We start from the raw sequence: 16,811 nt of genomic DNA on the forward strand, positions 1-16,811 counted from the left end.
GCGTAGTGGCCCAGCAAGGCAGGAAACTATTGCAGATGATTCAGCTATTGGAGGAAACTGGTTCACTTTGGAGGCTGCTGGTTGGGTTGAGGATTGCAACCACAGTAAATAACAGCTCGTTTCCACATCTTATTGAGCCAAGCTATGGGACTGTTTGGATTGGTTGTCCCCCAGGGAGAGGGAAAAACTGGAGAAAAGAAATTAGAATGACCTTGCGTCGCTGAAGCAATGGCTAGCGCTGGCAGGACACCTTTCTGGTGAGACAAGTACAGTGCAGACAGTCCTGTTGTTTCTGGTATTTTGATACCAGTGAGATGGTATTAGTGAAAGAAAAGGAAAAAGAAAAACCAAAAAAAAGAAAGATAATTTTACAAGAACTGTGTATTAAAATACAGATGATTTTGACCTTCACAGATGTTCACACACTTCTGTTGTAGTAAAGCAGTGATTTTTTTTTCTTTCTTCCTTTTTCTTTTTTTTTTTTGAGAGGAGAAAAACAGTGTATCTTAATTTATGCCCTTGACCTTTGTTTCCAGTTGAGATGTACAGTTATATACCACTGTAAGAATTCATATGCTGGCAGCAGCATTTGAAATGTCAGAAAATTCACTGTGATTAGTTAATCCCCTGAATGATTATTTTTCTGTTAGCTAACACCTAAGATCTGAGAGATGATAAAAAAGGAGTATTTTCCTCATTCTGTTGCCAGCTCAAACATTTTACAATTGACAGAAAGATATTATGTGAAATTCTTCTATACATCACTTAAATCGTTAGCTCCATCATTTCAGAATTGGCAAACACTGTAGTAACAAAACCTTCTTTTACAAAACACATAGGTGATGGTTTTTAACACTAAATGATATGAGCATGCACTTCTGGCAATAAAATATATGATTTATTGCAAAGGTCAGCCATGTAGCTGTGAAGAGCTTGTATTTTAACTCAACATGCTGGCTTTGAATCATCATTTCTCTTCTGATAAACACTGATCTGCCATCCATTTGAGGCCATTTTCTCCCGTTTGTTCCTGCTTTATTATTAGAGCTGGTGCAAAAGTATCATCCCAGTAGTACGTGTGCTCCTGGACATTTTAAATAACTGTGATTAGTTCACAAAGAACAATGCTTGGCTGCTTGTAGTTTAAGTCAGACACTGTAGTTACAACACAGTTGTTTTTGGAGATTGCTAAACTCCTTAAAAAGGGAAGATGAAGGTGGGGGGCAAGCCCACTCTCCCCGACACCCCTCACCCAGTTCCGTGGCTGCTAACAGAAGCCAGGCAGATGAACCTAGTTAGAAATATCGCTCTAGGTTTCGATGTTGTGATCTAATATTTAGTTTTCTCAAATTGACAATAGAGTTCATATATTTTTCTAGACATAGTTACCAATATCGAATAAAAGTAAGTACTAACGTTGCCACGTGCATTAAGTGAGCCCCTCTATTGAATATTTAAGACCTGTCTTTCTGTATAGAATGTGTCTAGGATTATCTGTATAATTTCAAAGCTGCTTCCATTACTGCAAACATTTTGAGTTCTCATAATTGAATATGCTGTTTGAACTGAAAAGAAAATTACACTTCTTAAAAATATGTGGACTACCATGTATATTCAGTAGCCCTCAAAGCAGGCATTATTAGGCACTGGGCTAAACTGTAAAACATAAGTGCTTCTCTAGGACTGAACTTTTTGTTGTTGGAAGTGCAGTAGGGTGTTTTTTCCTTTGTGGTGCACTCGGACGTACTCTATTTATTACTGCAGGTCCTGTTACGTCCTTTTGTCAAAATGGAAGGAGTGCAGTTTCATATTATTCTAATTCACATATATGTTTTCCTAAAGCTGTGTGCAAAATGAAGTTTTGTGAGAAAACAGACACATTTTTAACACCAGCTGGTAGTGACCTCTGGCTTTTATTATTTCTCTGTTTTCTCATGTGGTAAAATAGAAAAGTCAGGTAAATGGGTCTTCTTATGTGATAAAAGTAAAAAGATTAATAAATGTGCCAAAGCCTCGCTTTAATTGAAACTGAAGCATATGTTGCAAGTATGTAAAATATGTCCCAGATGTTTGACCATGGCTGGTGTCTTTGCTCTCCGTGATTACCACAAGGCAGCTATTAGTCCTGTAACCTTTGGACTTAACGGTAAATGGGGTATTACACGGCACAGAACTGGAGCACCTGTTTTCCATTCAGCAAAGACCCCTGGCAGGCTCTACCTAAGCCTATCCATATGTTTTCACTTAGCAGATTGTTGGGCGATTATGAAAAGTGTCTTTCTTTAGAGCCAGCTTAGATATTACTCACTCACTTGCAGGGAAAGGGCAACTCCTGGGCTACTTGATGAGGTCCGTGTGGGCGCGCGCTGATGTAGGTTGTGGGATGCGTGATGGAGGGTTGTGGCCCAACACCCCCACGTCGCAGGGCCACAGAGGTAATAAGCTGAGGATGATAAGGACTCAAGTGCATGTAATTAGTTAAAGTAGGGCATTTTATCAATAGTGATGTGTGCGTTACTGAGAGGAGTTTGACAAGGTAGATTTACACAACATATTTGCCTCTAATATTCTGGATTATTATTTTTTTATTTTATTTTACCCTCTGCTGCAATTGAAGTAGACAGGAGTGTCAATTTAAGGTCACGGGATATTTTTTTTTTTTTTGAACTGGAGAATATAAACTTTCATCTTCAGTTGCAATATGACTAATAAAAAAATGGCAAGTACACTTCTTGCTATATCAATTGCAAAGTAATGTTTAACAGTTCAATACTTTTTTTTTCTAATTTTGTTTCTTTGCCATGTTACCTATTTAAGAACTGAGACGAGTTTGGCTCAGACATTTGTCCTTAGTTTAATACTAGTTTTTCAAAGAAATAGCACTGGATTCTGCATCCCATATGTTCTATACTGATTACTAAATCTATGCCAACCAAAGATTTACAGTTTAATCTGATTTCTCTCTCTCTTCATTTTTTGGCTCCCTTCCAAACACTGGCTTACACACTATCTTAGCAAATAAGGGTCAGTTAAATTACATGAAGTCAAGTTATCAACAAGCTATCAAAAGGGTTTTTACACAGTTATGTAACGATAATGTAGTGGTCAATATGCATAATCTACGCATGTAATAAAGATTTTAGTTTGTCATTTGAAAAGTCCAGGTACACTTTTCACATAGCTTTACTCTTTGAACAAGTTCCACATAGATTTCAGGTATTTGCAGAGAATTTCAGCTCAGCCATTCAGTTCAGCCATTTTGTGGGAAGCACTCAGCATGCCACAGAATTGGGCCAGTGAGTAACACCACTATCACAGACTGAAGAGGAAGAAGACACATGGTATGAGCACGCTTCTATTTTTTTTATTAACAGTATCAATATTTTAATAATACAAAAGATTCCAATCATTTGTACTCTTTGACGATTCTCTCTCCAGGCTTTGTACTTTCAAAAAAATCTATGCAGTTCTCATTCAATGTTAGTATGTTTCAAGATAACTAAAAGCTCCTATAATGAAGGGTAGTTGAATCAAATTAAAACATTTTAAAGCTTTTAATCATCTTTGCCAAGAGGTACCAACTTTGTTTTCAGGCCAAGCCAAGTTTGTAACCTGTCTCAATAGCCTGTCCGGCCTTTTTTTCCAAGAGTATATCATGAGGAGGAGAAAAGATAAACTCAATACAGTGTATACTTTTATATTCTATAGAAGAGAAGCTTGTAATCTATTGTAGTGGCAGTTGATTCCTATAAAACAAATGGTGGGAAAACAAGAAAGAAATAGGCAGTCAGTGGAGAAAAAGAGAACATTCCAAAATGTTGCAAATAGGCACACAAGTTCAGCTGTAGCTTGATTCCACCATTAGAAAGCTACCTTCACTAACATTTAAATATCAGCTGTAAATAATAAAATTTAAACAGCTTCCATTTAAGCTGTAGCTGCACATGAAACTGTTGTCCCCTAAAAACTTAGCTAGATTGTCACTACTTATGAAACAAACCTACAACAGAGTACTCTGGAATAATAAGTAGCTGCAGGAAAAGTCAAGCAGTTGGTTTCGCCTCAGTTTAGTTATTCACAGAGGGGCAGTCGTAAGGGTCGTGAGGTTTACGTCATAATTGTACCTACTAGGAGGGGTGAAGGGGCAGACTGCTTCAGCCCAGGAGCTGAAACATCAGCCTATGCTGTTTTATGATCTTTGGATCATCCCAGTCTCAGTCGTGGAGCTAATTCTGCCTGGATGGACCTTGCATCATGTGGGCATTTTGCACAGTCACTTCCTTAACCTTCAATTTCATAATTTCATCCCTCCCAGGACTAGGACACCAAAGGGGCTCTGTGATCAAAGCAGGCACCTTTGAGAACAGATAACTGAGAGATTTTGATCTTGCAGGATCAGGCTTCCTTACCCCAGTGCAGTCAAAATCAGTGTAATAAAACAAATATTAGTGAGATCAGTACCTCACTAATATTTGTAAGATCTTTAGTGACATTTGTCTTTAAAGTCTGGCACCTTAAAGGTGTGTGAGATCGTCTCTGGAGGACTGTGGGTCTATAAACTGTTGAACAAATTACACTCCTCCATGTATATGATTTTTTTCACCTGTGACTAATGTAGTGTGGGTAATGTTCTTCATTTATTAAGTAATCCAAGTATAATTCAATAAATTATTAAATTAAATGAAGAATATGTCTTAATTATGTTAGCTGTTTCAGAATATGACATAATTTTGCCCTACATTTTCCCTCTACCCTTAGTATTGCTTCTCAACATAACCAAGCTGAATGACATTGTTTGAGACTAAGCAAAGGTCTGTTTTTTACCAAGCTCCTCAAAAAGTGGCTGTATAAAATGAGGTGTAGTAAAAGCATATGTATGGTCTTCTCAGTGACTCAGGGGAGAGGAATGATAAGTGTTAAAGGAAACGAGCAAAAGCTTTTACTGCTGAGTTCTCACCGAAACCTTCACATGCATGCAGGTCACTTGGCTCCTCAGCTCCGAAGGCATTCGTTTGTTATGTGGCTTCAGAAGCAGGGAGAATGGACCATTTCTCGTTGTCTAACAGATTTTCTAGATTTTCTTTAATGTAGTTGCACACAGACTCATGAGATCCGGGTTCTGTTTAAGCCACTGTCACATACTGCCTACAACAGTAAGCAAGCCCCTCTATCCCCTAACGTGAGTGTTTGTCAGCCACCCAAATATTTCTTTAGGTTTATTTGAAACTTCCCATTTTATCCTTCTGAAGAGCAGCCCAAAACACCTGTTTTAGAGATGTTTTTTGGGCTTGTCCTACAGCAAAATGTAGAACCCATGATACAGAACAGGTCTTCATTCAAGTTGCACAGAAAGCGGAGGTGGCAGTGGGTAAGGCACAACTTTGGAAGCCGGGTAGAAGAGTGAGGTGGTTTCAGGTGCACTAGCGTGAGGTTGAGTGAGTGCTGCATGGACCCAGTCCCTGTTGGTGAGATGTGTGGCGGGCACGGCGCACATGAACGTGAAGGAAGGAGTGGCAGGAGATGATGTGGGTGAGGACGATGCCCGGTAATGTGGCTCTCCGCAGCAAGTCACGGTCTGGTTTTCAGCTGAGGTTTGCTGCTGAGGCCAGCAGCACAGCACAACTGAAAGTCTTTCTTTAAAGCTAGGTAGGTGCTTTTTGCTTCACTGAAATGCTTGTAAGAAAAAGTGCAATGTGAACTACAAGCGTTTCACAGGACAGTTGATCAGGTATTGCTGTGCTTTATGCAGACAGATACAGGAATAAGGGAAAATAAACTGCAGTTTCTTGCAAACTATGTATATATTTTGTGTGCAGCTTGAAATATCAATGTGTCAGTAGATTTTGTATTGTTTAGTTAATGCTGATGTGTGGATCAGTGAAGAACATGCTGGATAGGCCATCCAGAAAATGTAATCCTGACAAAATGAAGCAGGCACCCTTGCCCCAAAGAATTTAAGTGCAAAAGCTGCTCCCAGATGAACATGGTGTGGAATAAGCATCGGCAACGTGCAGCAGCATCCACAAAGACAGAGTGCACTGTGGCAGAGGGCAGTGTCTGCTGCCACTCAGGTTTCATTTGCAGCTCATAAACAGCTAAATTGGGTGTAAATAAAGCGTGTGGACAAATAGTACATATAATTGGCTTTGTTCTACTTCTTTTTAGTTTTGTAGATATCAATCTTATGCATTTACTGATTGCTACTGTAAAAGATGCAAAGGTGTGGCAGTTTAGCGGGGAATCTAAATGAACTGCTGTGATCATCAATTTCAGAAAAATTCAGATATGCTTCAATTCAGAAAGGGGTAACTTTTTCCATCCATCCCAGCAGATGTTTGTGAACATACAGCTCCTAACTGACAGAGACTTCAGATGTCTAGAGACTTTGCTACGGGCTTTTTGCTACCAGGTACCTTCTGCTCCACTGCAGTATACTTGCCTTTTGGAGAGTTCAAATTATATTTGAATACTTCTGCAGAGAAGACAGCTTCTCCGCGGCAGAAAGAGGCTTCTGCCTATTCCTCCATACTGCATCCCTTCCTAGTTTCTGCTGGGATGGCAGTTTCATCTTTGCTGATTTGTTTTTGTAGCTTCTTGGTTTTGGTGTCTTTTGGGAACTGGTATATGAAATGCACCACATTTTCAAATGCTCACACTCCAGAATGATGAAGCTTACAGGCCAATTATTTAAACACAGGAACTTTCCAGTAAAACAGCTCTGTAGATTTCAACATACAAGTGAAGGGAAGAATGTATTGCTTTTCAGTGCGGAAAAAATACATATTTCTGTTACTATCTACCTTCCTGTACCATGGCTAGCAGAGACTTGAAAATAGCCAGGCAGACAGGTGACTGTAATGTGAAGGATGAGGCTTTCCTAATTTCTGCAAAACCATATCCCTGTTTGGATAGTTTATGAGGCTTCGTGGGAGGTCTGAGCTGGGGAAGAGGCAGCAGTTTGCCAGCCCTAAGCAGAAATCTGCAGATTTGCTCCATTTGTGAATTCCCTTGTGCATTCCCACAGAAGGAATGAGCCCGCATCCTTCAGGTGGGGCCGGGACCTACCATGGCTGCTCCTGCTCGGTGTGGGCTCCTGCCAGGTCTGGACTGCATTTCCTTTGGGTTTACTGGCTTTTCTGCTGAGTCCTACGCTGGGGGCACGGACACCACCCGTGAACCTGGTGGGAGCAGCTCTGAGTGGAGGAGCCTGCAGGAGGTGGAACAGGCAGAAGGAGACGGGGATGCAGAGACAAAAAAACAAAAACAAAAACAAACATAGAGACAACCTAGGGAATGGATTGGCACCAGGTGGGCAGGCATGCGGCAAGGAGGAGCCCAGGGGGAGCAGAGGCTGGCTGAGCATCGATGCGGGCACACGCAGAGCTAACCTCAAATCTCACAGGTGTCGGTTTTGGAAGCCAGCTTCACCACCTCAGTAGCACTTTGGATGTAGCCTTTGGTGCACCATCTAGATAGACCAGAAAATTAGAATTTATGGCATATGGAAAAGCAATAAACAGTTGCCTTACCACTCTTGCTTAGTATTAAGTGTGGCTTAAGGACTGGGGTGGTATCTGTGTTATCTGCGTGATCAGCAAATGTATGTTTGACTGGTTTGGGAACAGATGAGGTAATACGATAGGTTAAAATACAGCTGTAGCAGTCTGATAATGCAGTGTTTTTTATTGATTGTCTAACTGAGTAACTACACTGGGTATTTGGTTTGCTTGTCACAGTGCTTAATGCCTGGGGTAGTTGAGCAAGTTACTTTTCCACCCAGTTGACCTCAAAGTCCCACAGTCTTTCAATCAAACTCCTCAGATTTCACAAGCTGGCAGTTCCTTTCCTTTTCTAATGGGCTATGGTAAAGAAAATGCGTCACCTTTTGCACCATGTAATACTAAATCAGATCAGAATTCATGCACAATTATGTCAGTGGAAATCTAATATTACAGACTTGCTTATCTCGAGATAGCACATGGAAAAATAAACTTGCACAACTGACAGACTTACTTGATTCTACAGATAGGTTATTTGTAAGTAATTGAGCTGAAGAATGTATGTGGATTATTTTCATACATTTCAAAAAGCATATAAGAAAAATGGGTAATAAATATTTAAGTATTGTTTCTTTCCTCTTCCCTTTTCTCCTATTTCCTTTCCCTTTTTATCTTTTGTTAGTCTGCTTGAGTGCTAAAGTAACAAAGTCTGGGATGGGAAAAATAGGTTTTATGTTAGCAGACTGTTTTTGTTCTGAAGGCCAACAAGTTTAGAAAAGCAAAATGGACACCAGTCATTTATGTAATGTAACAGATACCTAACGGCATCTAAGTAACACAGAGGCCTGAGAAAAAAGCATTCTGTCGAAAAAGTATTGCTTTCTGTTTTTCTTTAACAGTGTGAAAAAGTCAAAACACTGTTGCTAATCTGAAGCTTTCTTGCAATCAGAAATAGTTATTTAAGATCAATTGCTCAGTAGATGTGCTTTTTTGGTATTTTACACTAAAAAATATTGCAGTTCCTCCTACCTTCAGCATACACAGCCATGTTTTGATACCTCCTCAATATATTGTATAAGCTATAATTTAAATTTAAGTATGGAACAGGTCTATTGGTCTTTAATTACCCTTTGGTTGAAATTTTAAGTATCAGTAGGGATAGAATAGGTAGGAATCTTTTGGAATACCTTCTTTGCTGCTGAGTAAGAGGCTGATTTCTGATTGGATTTAACTTTTCGGAGAATTTGAAATATGTGTGTATGTGTGGGTGCACCAAAACATCTTCTTGCCTATTCTGTGAAGTGCCTGGTCTGCTCTCCTTTCCACTCTCAAAAAACAAATGCTGAATGAATATTTTAGATCAATATGTAGCATATAGTGAAGATCAAGAAACAGTTTACTCAGCTGTTTTCTGAAGTATAATGTACTCCCATGCATTTTGATAGAGGAATGGTTTGCATAGCAATAGTTGTGGTTTCTGGACAGTCTATTAAAAAGTAAGATTTTGTAGTCTGTTCAGGGAAAGCTTAAAGCTGCATTATCAAAAATTACATTACATAAGATTATAGCCCAAGAGCCAGTTTGTTGCTACATAAATTTTAAAAACATTTGTTATCCTGCGTAATCTTTCTCACCCATCTTCTCCAGGATATATTGATTCAGAAGAAAATGTGTTCCCTAGCACCATGAGGTTTTTTTAAGTTTTATGCTGAATTTTGAAGTCTTGGTGCATAAACATGGAAATTGCATTTCCTGCAAGTGCTGAAGTTTTCTTTTTCCCCAGTGGAATGTTGTCTGTTTATTTGAAAATGGACTGAAAGTGTTCAGATGGCAGCTGCATACTGTCCTTTTGTTGGTTTGCTTTCTAAACCAATACCTGCAGACCATGGAGAGGAGCTGCAGTGACTTACCAACAGCTGTATTCAAACAAGACTACAGGTGCTTTTCAAAATAATCTGACCAGGAATGTAATTACTGGTGCTTGAGGGAAGAAACACAAGACACCAAGCAAATGAGGTCACTTTAAGGTATGAAATGCCACTGTCTTGGAGGCATCCTATTGCAGGAGTTGGGAGCTTACCTCCAAGAAGAGACCGCTGGAAGCTCCTTGTCCTTAAGACTGGTTGTTTTTGAAAGGAAAACAGAACTGGCTGGACTAGGGCTGTGTTTTCATCTGATGCTAGTCAGACTTCAGGGACTGTTTATTCGTGGACCGTAGTCCCCAAAAGCCTCAGACAAAATTCCCACAAAATAACGACCTACCTGCAAATGTTAGAGCACTCACGTTGCTCGCAAATCTCGGTCGTGCAGGGTGGGTTCCAAGCCAGCGGATTCAAGGGCAGCACTTCTTATTGCTGAAGCCCTCACCAAAATGTCAGTGACAAACCTCTTTGCTAGTAATCAAGCTGTATGAGACAGCGTCTGTTGATCTAGGTAAAGAACAGTGCAATCCATTCCTGGGAGCCTGGTGGAAGTTACTGAATATTTTGGATTTTCCAAATTGCTATCTCCAAATCACTATTTTGAAAAGGAGCTCAGATGTTGTTTCAGATAGGCATAACCTGTCCAGTTCAAAGAAATACCATTTCTTACAACAAATGGTGTAATGTTACAAAAGCATTATAATGCAAGGAAAGGTGCCACATTTTGAAAGATATGATATGTAGAACATAGTCAAATATTTTTCCAGATAACCAAAACAGAACACTTCTAAAAGGTAGAAAGTAATTATTGAACCCTAGAAGTTTGGCTTTGGTTTTTGATTGTGGTTTTGTTGTTGCTGTTTGGTTGGTTTGTTCTTGTTGTTGGTTAGTTGTTTTTTAATCAACTGCATTGGCTTTTTAAATTAATTTTCCTACCTGTACACTGTTTATATTCTATTCTTAAGACAGATTTTTGCCTGTAATACATGTTTTGATGCCAGCCATTCAAATCCCTAATTGAGACATTGGAATATTTATTTTCCCTAGACTTTGTTGTGAAAGGAGAAAGTTTTAATATTGCGCTTCCAGATCATTAACAGGTGTTACTGGAAGTACCTCAAATGCATAGGAATGCTTTACAGAGCTTTTTTTTCTCTATTCTGATTTTAATAGTGAGACATTAAGAGTATGGTTTCAGATTGTTAGCATTCAGAAGTCTGTACGTACATGTGTCCTGAAATGGAGAGGAGAAAGAAAGGTCTTTCTCTTTTTCTTTCTTTAAATATTTCTTCTCCTACCTACATCCTATGCATTGGCTAAGCATAGTGCCAAACCCCAGGGGGATTAAGCCTGTGAATGCTGTCATTTGTCAGTATATTAATAGTTCTAGAAAATTACTATTTGATAAGGAGCAGGACCATGGAGTAACACTTTTAAGAAAATATGGGACGACTGCATCAAGAGAAAACATACAGGGAAGGCAGAAAATAAAGAAAAAGGCTGTATACTCCAATGTGTTTCGCCTATATATGTGAGCACAATGACTGAAGAATTTGAGAGCAAATTGTCTGTAGAGCTCTGTATTCAAAGAGCATTTTAAAAGTATAGCTATGATTTGGGTAAATCATGTGTCTAAGATAATAAGCACACAGCAGCTTAGAATTTGTGGCCAACTGAATACAATTCAGTGCATAAGGGATTATTTTTGCCCCACAAATTCACAAAGCAGATTGAAGTTCAAAAAACCTAAGTGATCTTTGTTCACAAATTGTTTGGGTGAAAAAGCAACAGAAACATCTAGTCTGTGTAATTTCATGAGACTTCTTGAAGATCCGAGGTTAAAACAAACTTTTACTGAAAAAAAAAATAATAATAAAAAAAAAATTGACAAAACTAGATTAGAAAATCTATTAGGACTTTTTTATGGAAAGAGGTAAGGAGAGCAAAAAGGGAACAAATTCATCAGCTAAAAGGCATAATGGGAATAAGAAATTCCAGAACTTGAACAGTGAAGAAGAGAATGCCAGGGAGACAATGTATCTGTAGTGCATGAGGAGGGAAATAGAACAAAATGTTTAAAATCTATCTGATATTGGACATCCTTTAAAAATGTTTTCAGCTATGTAGAACAGAAAAAAATAACAGTTAAAATGGAAACATGATGCATTTTTAATGACTGATTTAGGGGAATACTTGGAAGTGATGCTTAGACTGGTAAGAAAATTATAAGATCTTCCTGTTCTAATGACATTTGTTTTCCAAAATTCACGGCACACTAAGAGAGTCCTGAAAGAGTGGAGAGAAGTGCATTATATTTACCATTTTTAAAACTGAAGAGGGGATTGATCATGACTATTTTTGTTCTCTGTAAATAGTAGAACAGACTTAAAGAAAAAGTGTCCAAACTTAGATTTATTCTCACATTTGCACAAAGAAGCTCAGAGAACTTCATGATGAACCCTTGGGACCACTGACATCAGTGAGCATCACCTACGCTGTTGTGTGCTGCCCACCGTAACATTTTTTTTTTAAAAAAAATTTAAAAGCCCCATATGATTTAGAGATCATGAGATTTACCACGCATGTTTGCTCTCCCAGTCACCACTATCAGATTATGATAACAATGTGTACTTTCATTCGAAAGCATGTGATGATTATTTTTGATCAAAATAGTCCCCAAAGTCAGTACCAGGATTTGGACATCCAGGTTGTTTTCTGTACCCCCCGTTAGTTTCCCAGGAACCTAAAGAGGGTTGGAGGGGTTAGTTTTCACAATCTGATCATTTAGAAGATATATTCAGAAAATATTTATGAAGAACATTCAGAAAATGCAGTATTATCTTTTGCAAAGGTACTAAAAGGTAAAACGAAAGAGCCTGAAATCAGTAGGATCAGAGAAAAGTAAAGCTCCAGGTTCTTATTTCAATATTCTTTTTTTTTTTTTTTTAAATCTTTTTTTTTTAATAAGGTTGTTTATAAGGACAAGGTCTGTGATGGCTTCCCTGGAGTCAGAAAGCATGTATTTCCTCAAAGATGAAACTAAACAGCAGAAATACTGTTGCTGTTATGCTCTACTAATATCCTGCTTTGGTTTGTCCATCATTTATAGAGAGAGGTTAGCGCTCCAACACACCTCTGCTACCTCGATATGCAGAGTTATTCCTTGGCTTTTGAGATGTTGATACCATCCAGTCATCATACCTGTCTTATGGGCCACTATCAATGTCTTTTCTTCAGAGTTGTATCCTAGCCAAAGCATGTAAGGGCAATCACGGTTCGCAGAGACCTGGCATGAGATTATAAAGTCAGTTATATTAGCCAGGTTACATTCTGTTGGTACTGTGAAAGGCTTTTGACTTCCACAGTCTTTATTTTCTTCCTTCTCCCTCCCCTTCTCAATGTACAATTCTTCCTGCACTCAAGGAGGAAATTGGAAGGGTACTTAGATATGCTAAATTACCTCCAGTATAAACTATATATAATTTGCAGCATTTAGTTATCACTGTTGTTTTACAGATTTAGATCTCTCTTTATACCATTTAAACGGTGGCTGAGCTTTTTTTAAATGTTTATTGAAAGTAGCGTTTCTAATAACAGTACGGAAAAATGGAAGTGTGAATGGGACTGAAACATTCTGTTTCACAGTGTCGCAGAGTGGTGGAGGCTGGAAGGGACCTCCAGAGATTATCTGGTCCAGCCCCTGCCCAGCAGGATCACCTGGAGCACCTTGCGCAGGATGGCACCCAGGCAGGTCTGGAGTATCTCCGGAGAAGGAGACTCCACAGCCTCTCTGTTCCAGTGCTCTGTCACCCTCACAGTAAAGAGTTTTTTCCTCGTAAAAATCTAATGGCTTCCTAATAGTATTTCAGATGAATGATTTGGATCTTTCCCTTAATGATGTAAATCATTTCCAGTTGCAATACTTCTGTTTTTCTCAATAATATTAGAGAAGATGGGGAGGGGGAAGCATGACACTGTGACTGGATTTGGCAAACAGCACTGATGCCACATAGATGGAATACAAAGAATTTGGAAATCGAATGACCATGTGGAAGACGGTATTAAGTAACAGCCTCTTGCTGTCGAGCAGATCTCTGCCCTTTTGAAGCCAGGACTGGATGCAGTGACACAGTGCTCTACAAAATGGTGCCCTCGTGCTCAGCGGGGCATTTGGGCATTTGCAAATGCAGCCAAGAACACAACACGTCAAGAGCTGAGGAAGGTCGGTAGCACCCATGTGAGAAAGGTAGAAAATAATGGTAGTAACCAGCCTTGGGGAAGGTGGCTGCCTCTTTATACTACTTTTCTGAGAGAGAGTGCCCAATTTAAACCGGTTTAACGAGGCTTGCTTTGTTACCTCACATGCTCTGAGGTAATTGTTAATGTAGTATTTAGTGCTTTTTTACGTTCTTCATCCACCCTCTGTGATGCAGCTGATGGGTTTTCTGGCCCTGCTTCAGGGTGGGCTCCTCCTCTAGGGACACGGGGTCCCACCAGGCCCTGCACTGGTGGGTCCCCATGCCCCTTCCTAGGGCAAACAACAAAAAAAAAAGTCTTAATAATGGTGCTTGGTATTATTAATATTAATTATTAATATTACTGATACTGTCACTTATTAATATTAATACCGTTAATAATAAAGAGCTTGATCCATCTCCCTGCAGTGGGGAGCAATCTCAAACAAAGCCCTGGAAGTGTGCCGAAACAGGCTGTGCCACCTCCAGTCGATATGGGAACTTCCTTAAATTCCCTTTGCATTAATATAGCACCACGGGGCATTTCCCAGGTGCTTCCAGGTGCTGCAGAGAAATGCTTTGCACTGCCACACACTGTTTTCGAATAAGCCTTGTTAGTGAATCCCTTCCCTTCTTCTCCCCCAAAGCACAACATTAATGTTTTCCACCAAACAGGAATCAAAAGCAGTAAATTCAATAAAAAGGGAATTAAATTTCTGGTCCGAGGCTACGTGGGACCTGTGAGCTGAGGAGTGCCAGCTTCTCCAAAGCTGAGAGTTGCGGTGAAAGGGAAGCTCCATTCCTCAGCACAAGGAAGAATTTCCCACCAAATTTTGGGGCACTGACTGGCAGGACCTGATTTCTAAGCTGTTCTGTCATGGAAATTACAAGTAAGCAAACTCTAAGAAAATTGCTGTTGTGTTTTTATAGGCAGAGCAAAGGTTCTCAGGTGATTTACAGCTTGAGATCATGTTGAAGAGATTCTGATTTCCCCACCTCCCTGAGAAAGCTGGTGATCTTAAATATTTGTTCTCGTACATGCTGTTGTACAACAATGTAATAAAAATTAATCTATTTCAAAGCATGTGTTGGCAGACTTCAAGAGAAGGAAACATAAAATAGCAGTTAGGACATAACTATTGGTGTAAGTGAATAATGTTACAACCATAAGCATGCCATTCATTCTCTTAAATTCAATCTTCGTAACTAGAAAAAACATGATAAAATTAAGTGTTTATTTTTCTGGGATGGGGACGATTAGCCAAAAGTGTATTTATTTGTTTGTTTGTTTGTTTGTTTGTTTATTTATTTATTCCTTTTAGAAGAAATCAGCTCTGTAGCTGGAAAGCATTTATGTGACCTCTTTGTTCAAAAAGGCTTTGGAAGTTCTGTTTTCACTGTTTGGGGAAGTTGAAAAAGCAGGAGAGTTTTTATTGTCATTGTTCACATCTGTGCAAACCCTTTTAGAAATGAGTGGACTTTATTTCTCAGTATTTTCTCTAGTGTACAATATGAGCACTTCCGTGATTCTGTCCATTGATTTCTTGTTTTTCTACTACTACTTTGACAGCTTTTAACAAAGATGCAGTATCTCAACTAATAAACAGCAAAGATTTCAGCTTATGTTCTATATCCTTAGTTTTCATAGTGACTTTATTCTGTCTCGAAGTCTTCTTGTTTGAGTTCTGTGAGAGATTTTAACTGTGTTGTGTTTCTGTCTGAAATGACAGGTAGTTGTTCTATGCACTATTCTGATAACCTTTTTCACAGGAAAATTTCTATATGCCTAATTCCTCCATTAGTTTTATTAATCTCTTCATATTAACAATGTTCTGGCAGTGATCTCCACCACTGAGTTTTGCATGGTATGAATAGAAGAATTCACTTTTACCGGTTTTACCTCTGCTGCCTTTCCAGTTGGTGGAACATTTCTCACTAGTGCCTTATGAGAGTAATTAGGAGCCCCTATTAGCTTTCTCTAAACCGTTCATTATTTTGAATATCTTGATTATGTTCATTCATCTTCTGTGTAAATTAAAATGTCCTAGTGCTTTCTGTTGCTCATTGTCTTACTTTTCTTTACAGATTTTTTATGATTTCAATAGCTCCGGTCTGCATTTGTTTCTGGATCAGCTTTTTTATTTTTAACTTGAATTCAGTTCTTCAGCTGAAATTATCTCATCAGGTTATATGATGTCATTACGTAAAGTTAAACCACCAGTGTTAGGCATACATTTAACCTGGTTATATTCCTCAGAAATTTGACATCACCTCCTTTAGTAATTCTGTCACCTATAAATTTGGTGGTTCAACCTTCTTTCTTTTTGATGTGGATTAATAAATACATTAAATAACATCAACTCTAGTATCAAATTTTATGATAGCTCACTATTAATCTTCTGAAATGTCTGCTCTTTTACCTCTTTCTCCTGGCTTGGTTATTTTAATACCCTTTCTCTTTTAGGAGCAGTGTAAAAGATTTTTTTTGAGAACAGTGTAAATTATCATTTGCTTTTCCAGTATTGTTTGGACTGGTTTTACATTCTAAAATGTTTCAATAACTCAGTCACAAATAATTTAAAAATTCCAGACAGCTCTTCGCATGGTACTTTAAAAACCAGTCTGTGTGGGGGCCTTGAATTTAAGCCCTACTCCTAATTTCTTGCATCTGTATTCTTTGTGGAGGAGCCTGCAGAGGTTTCCCATAAGGATTGTGGCAGAGGATCTGCTTCAAATCAAGCGTGTTGGTAAAAGAGGTTATAGAACAAATCAACAAAACGAACAATAACAAATTATCGGGGGCTGGATGGCGTTTACCCACAGGCTCTGAAGAGACCTGCGGTGAAACAGCTGCGCCACTAACAGCGGTGTGGGTGCCCAACATCCACGTGGGTGCAGACCGAGAGGCTCGTGGAGGGAAAGGCCATTAGGAGTTATTGGGAAGAAGGATCCGTCCTGTTGCACTGGAAGCTGCTGAACCTCCGTTCTCCAAATGCCTGGAAAACATTCTGGGAAATCTCAGTGTCTGCTTGATCTCCAACTCCTTTTTTTCTGCAGTTCTCCACTGCTGAAGGCTCTGCAGCAGAGTGCACGAGCAGTCCTTCCATGTGTTTAACAGCAAACAACCCCAGCATAGTCTGGGTTTTCCTAAGTAT

The 16,811-nt window shown here is 39.1% G+C and overlaps 1 protein-coding gene across 12 annotated transcripts in view; it reads left to right on the top strand.

The window, feature by feature from the left end:
- The window catches only part of MCTP1 (multiple C2 and transmembrane domain containing 1), a 277,914-nt gene that overhangs the window by 239,374 nt on the left and 21,729 nt on the right, over positions 1-16,811 (top strand). For 8 of the 12 annotated variants that reach the window (XM_083816846.1, XM_083816843.1, XM_083816842.1 and 5 more), the window contains one exon: positions 6,329-6,409. The exons of 3 other annotated variants lie outside the window; for them this stretch is intronic. In XM_083816846.1, the coding sequence (XP_083672972.1) occupies positions 6,329-6,409 (81 nt within the window). The remainder of the gene's footprint in view (positions 1-6,328; positions 6,410-16,811) is intronic. One more of the 12 variants, XM_083816836.1, reaches the window with a different exon arrangement.

Source organism: Anser anser (assembly GCF_964211835.1).
Source record: "Anser anser genome assembly, chromosome: Z".
Classification (NCBI taxonomy): Eukaryota; Metazoa; Chordata; class Aves; order Anseriformes; family Anatidae; genus Anser; species Anser anser.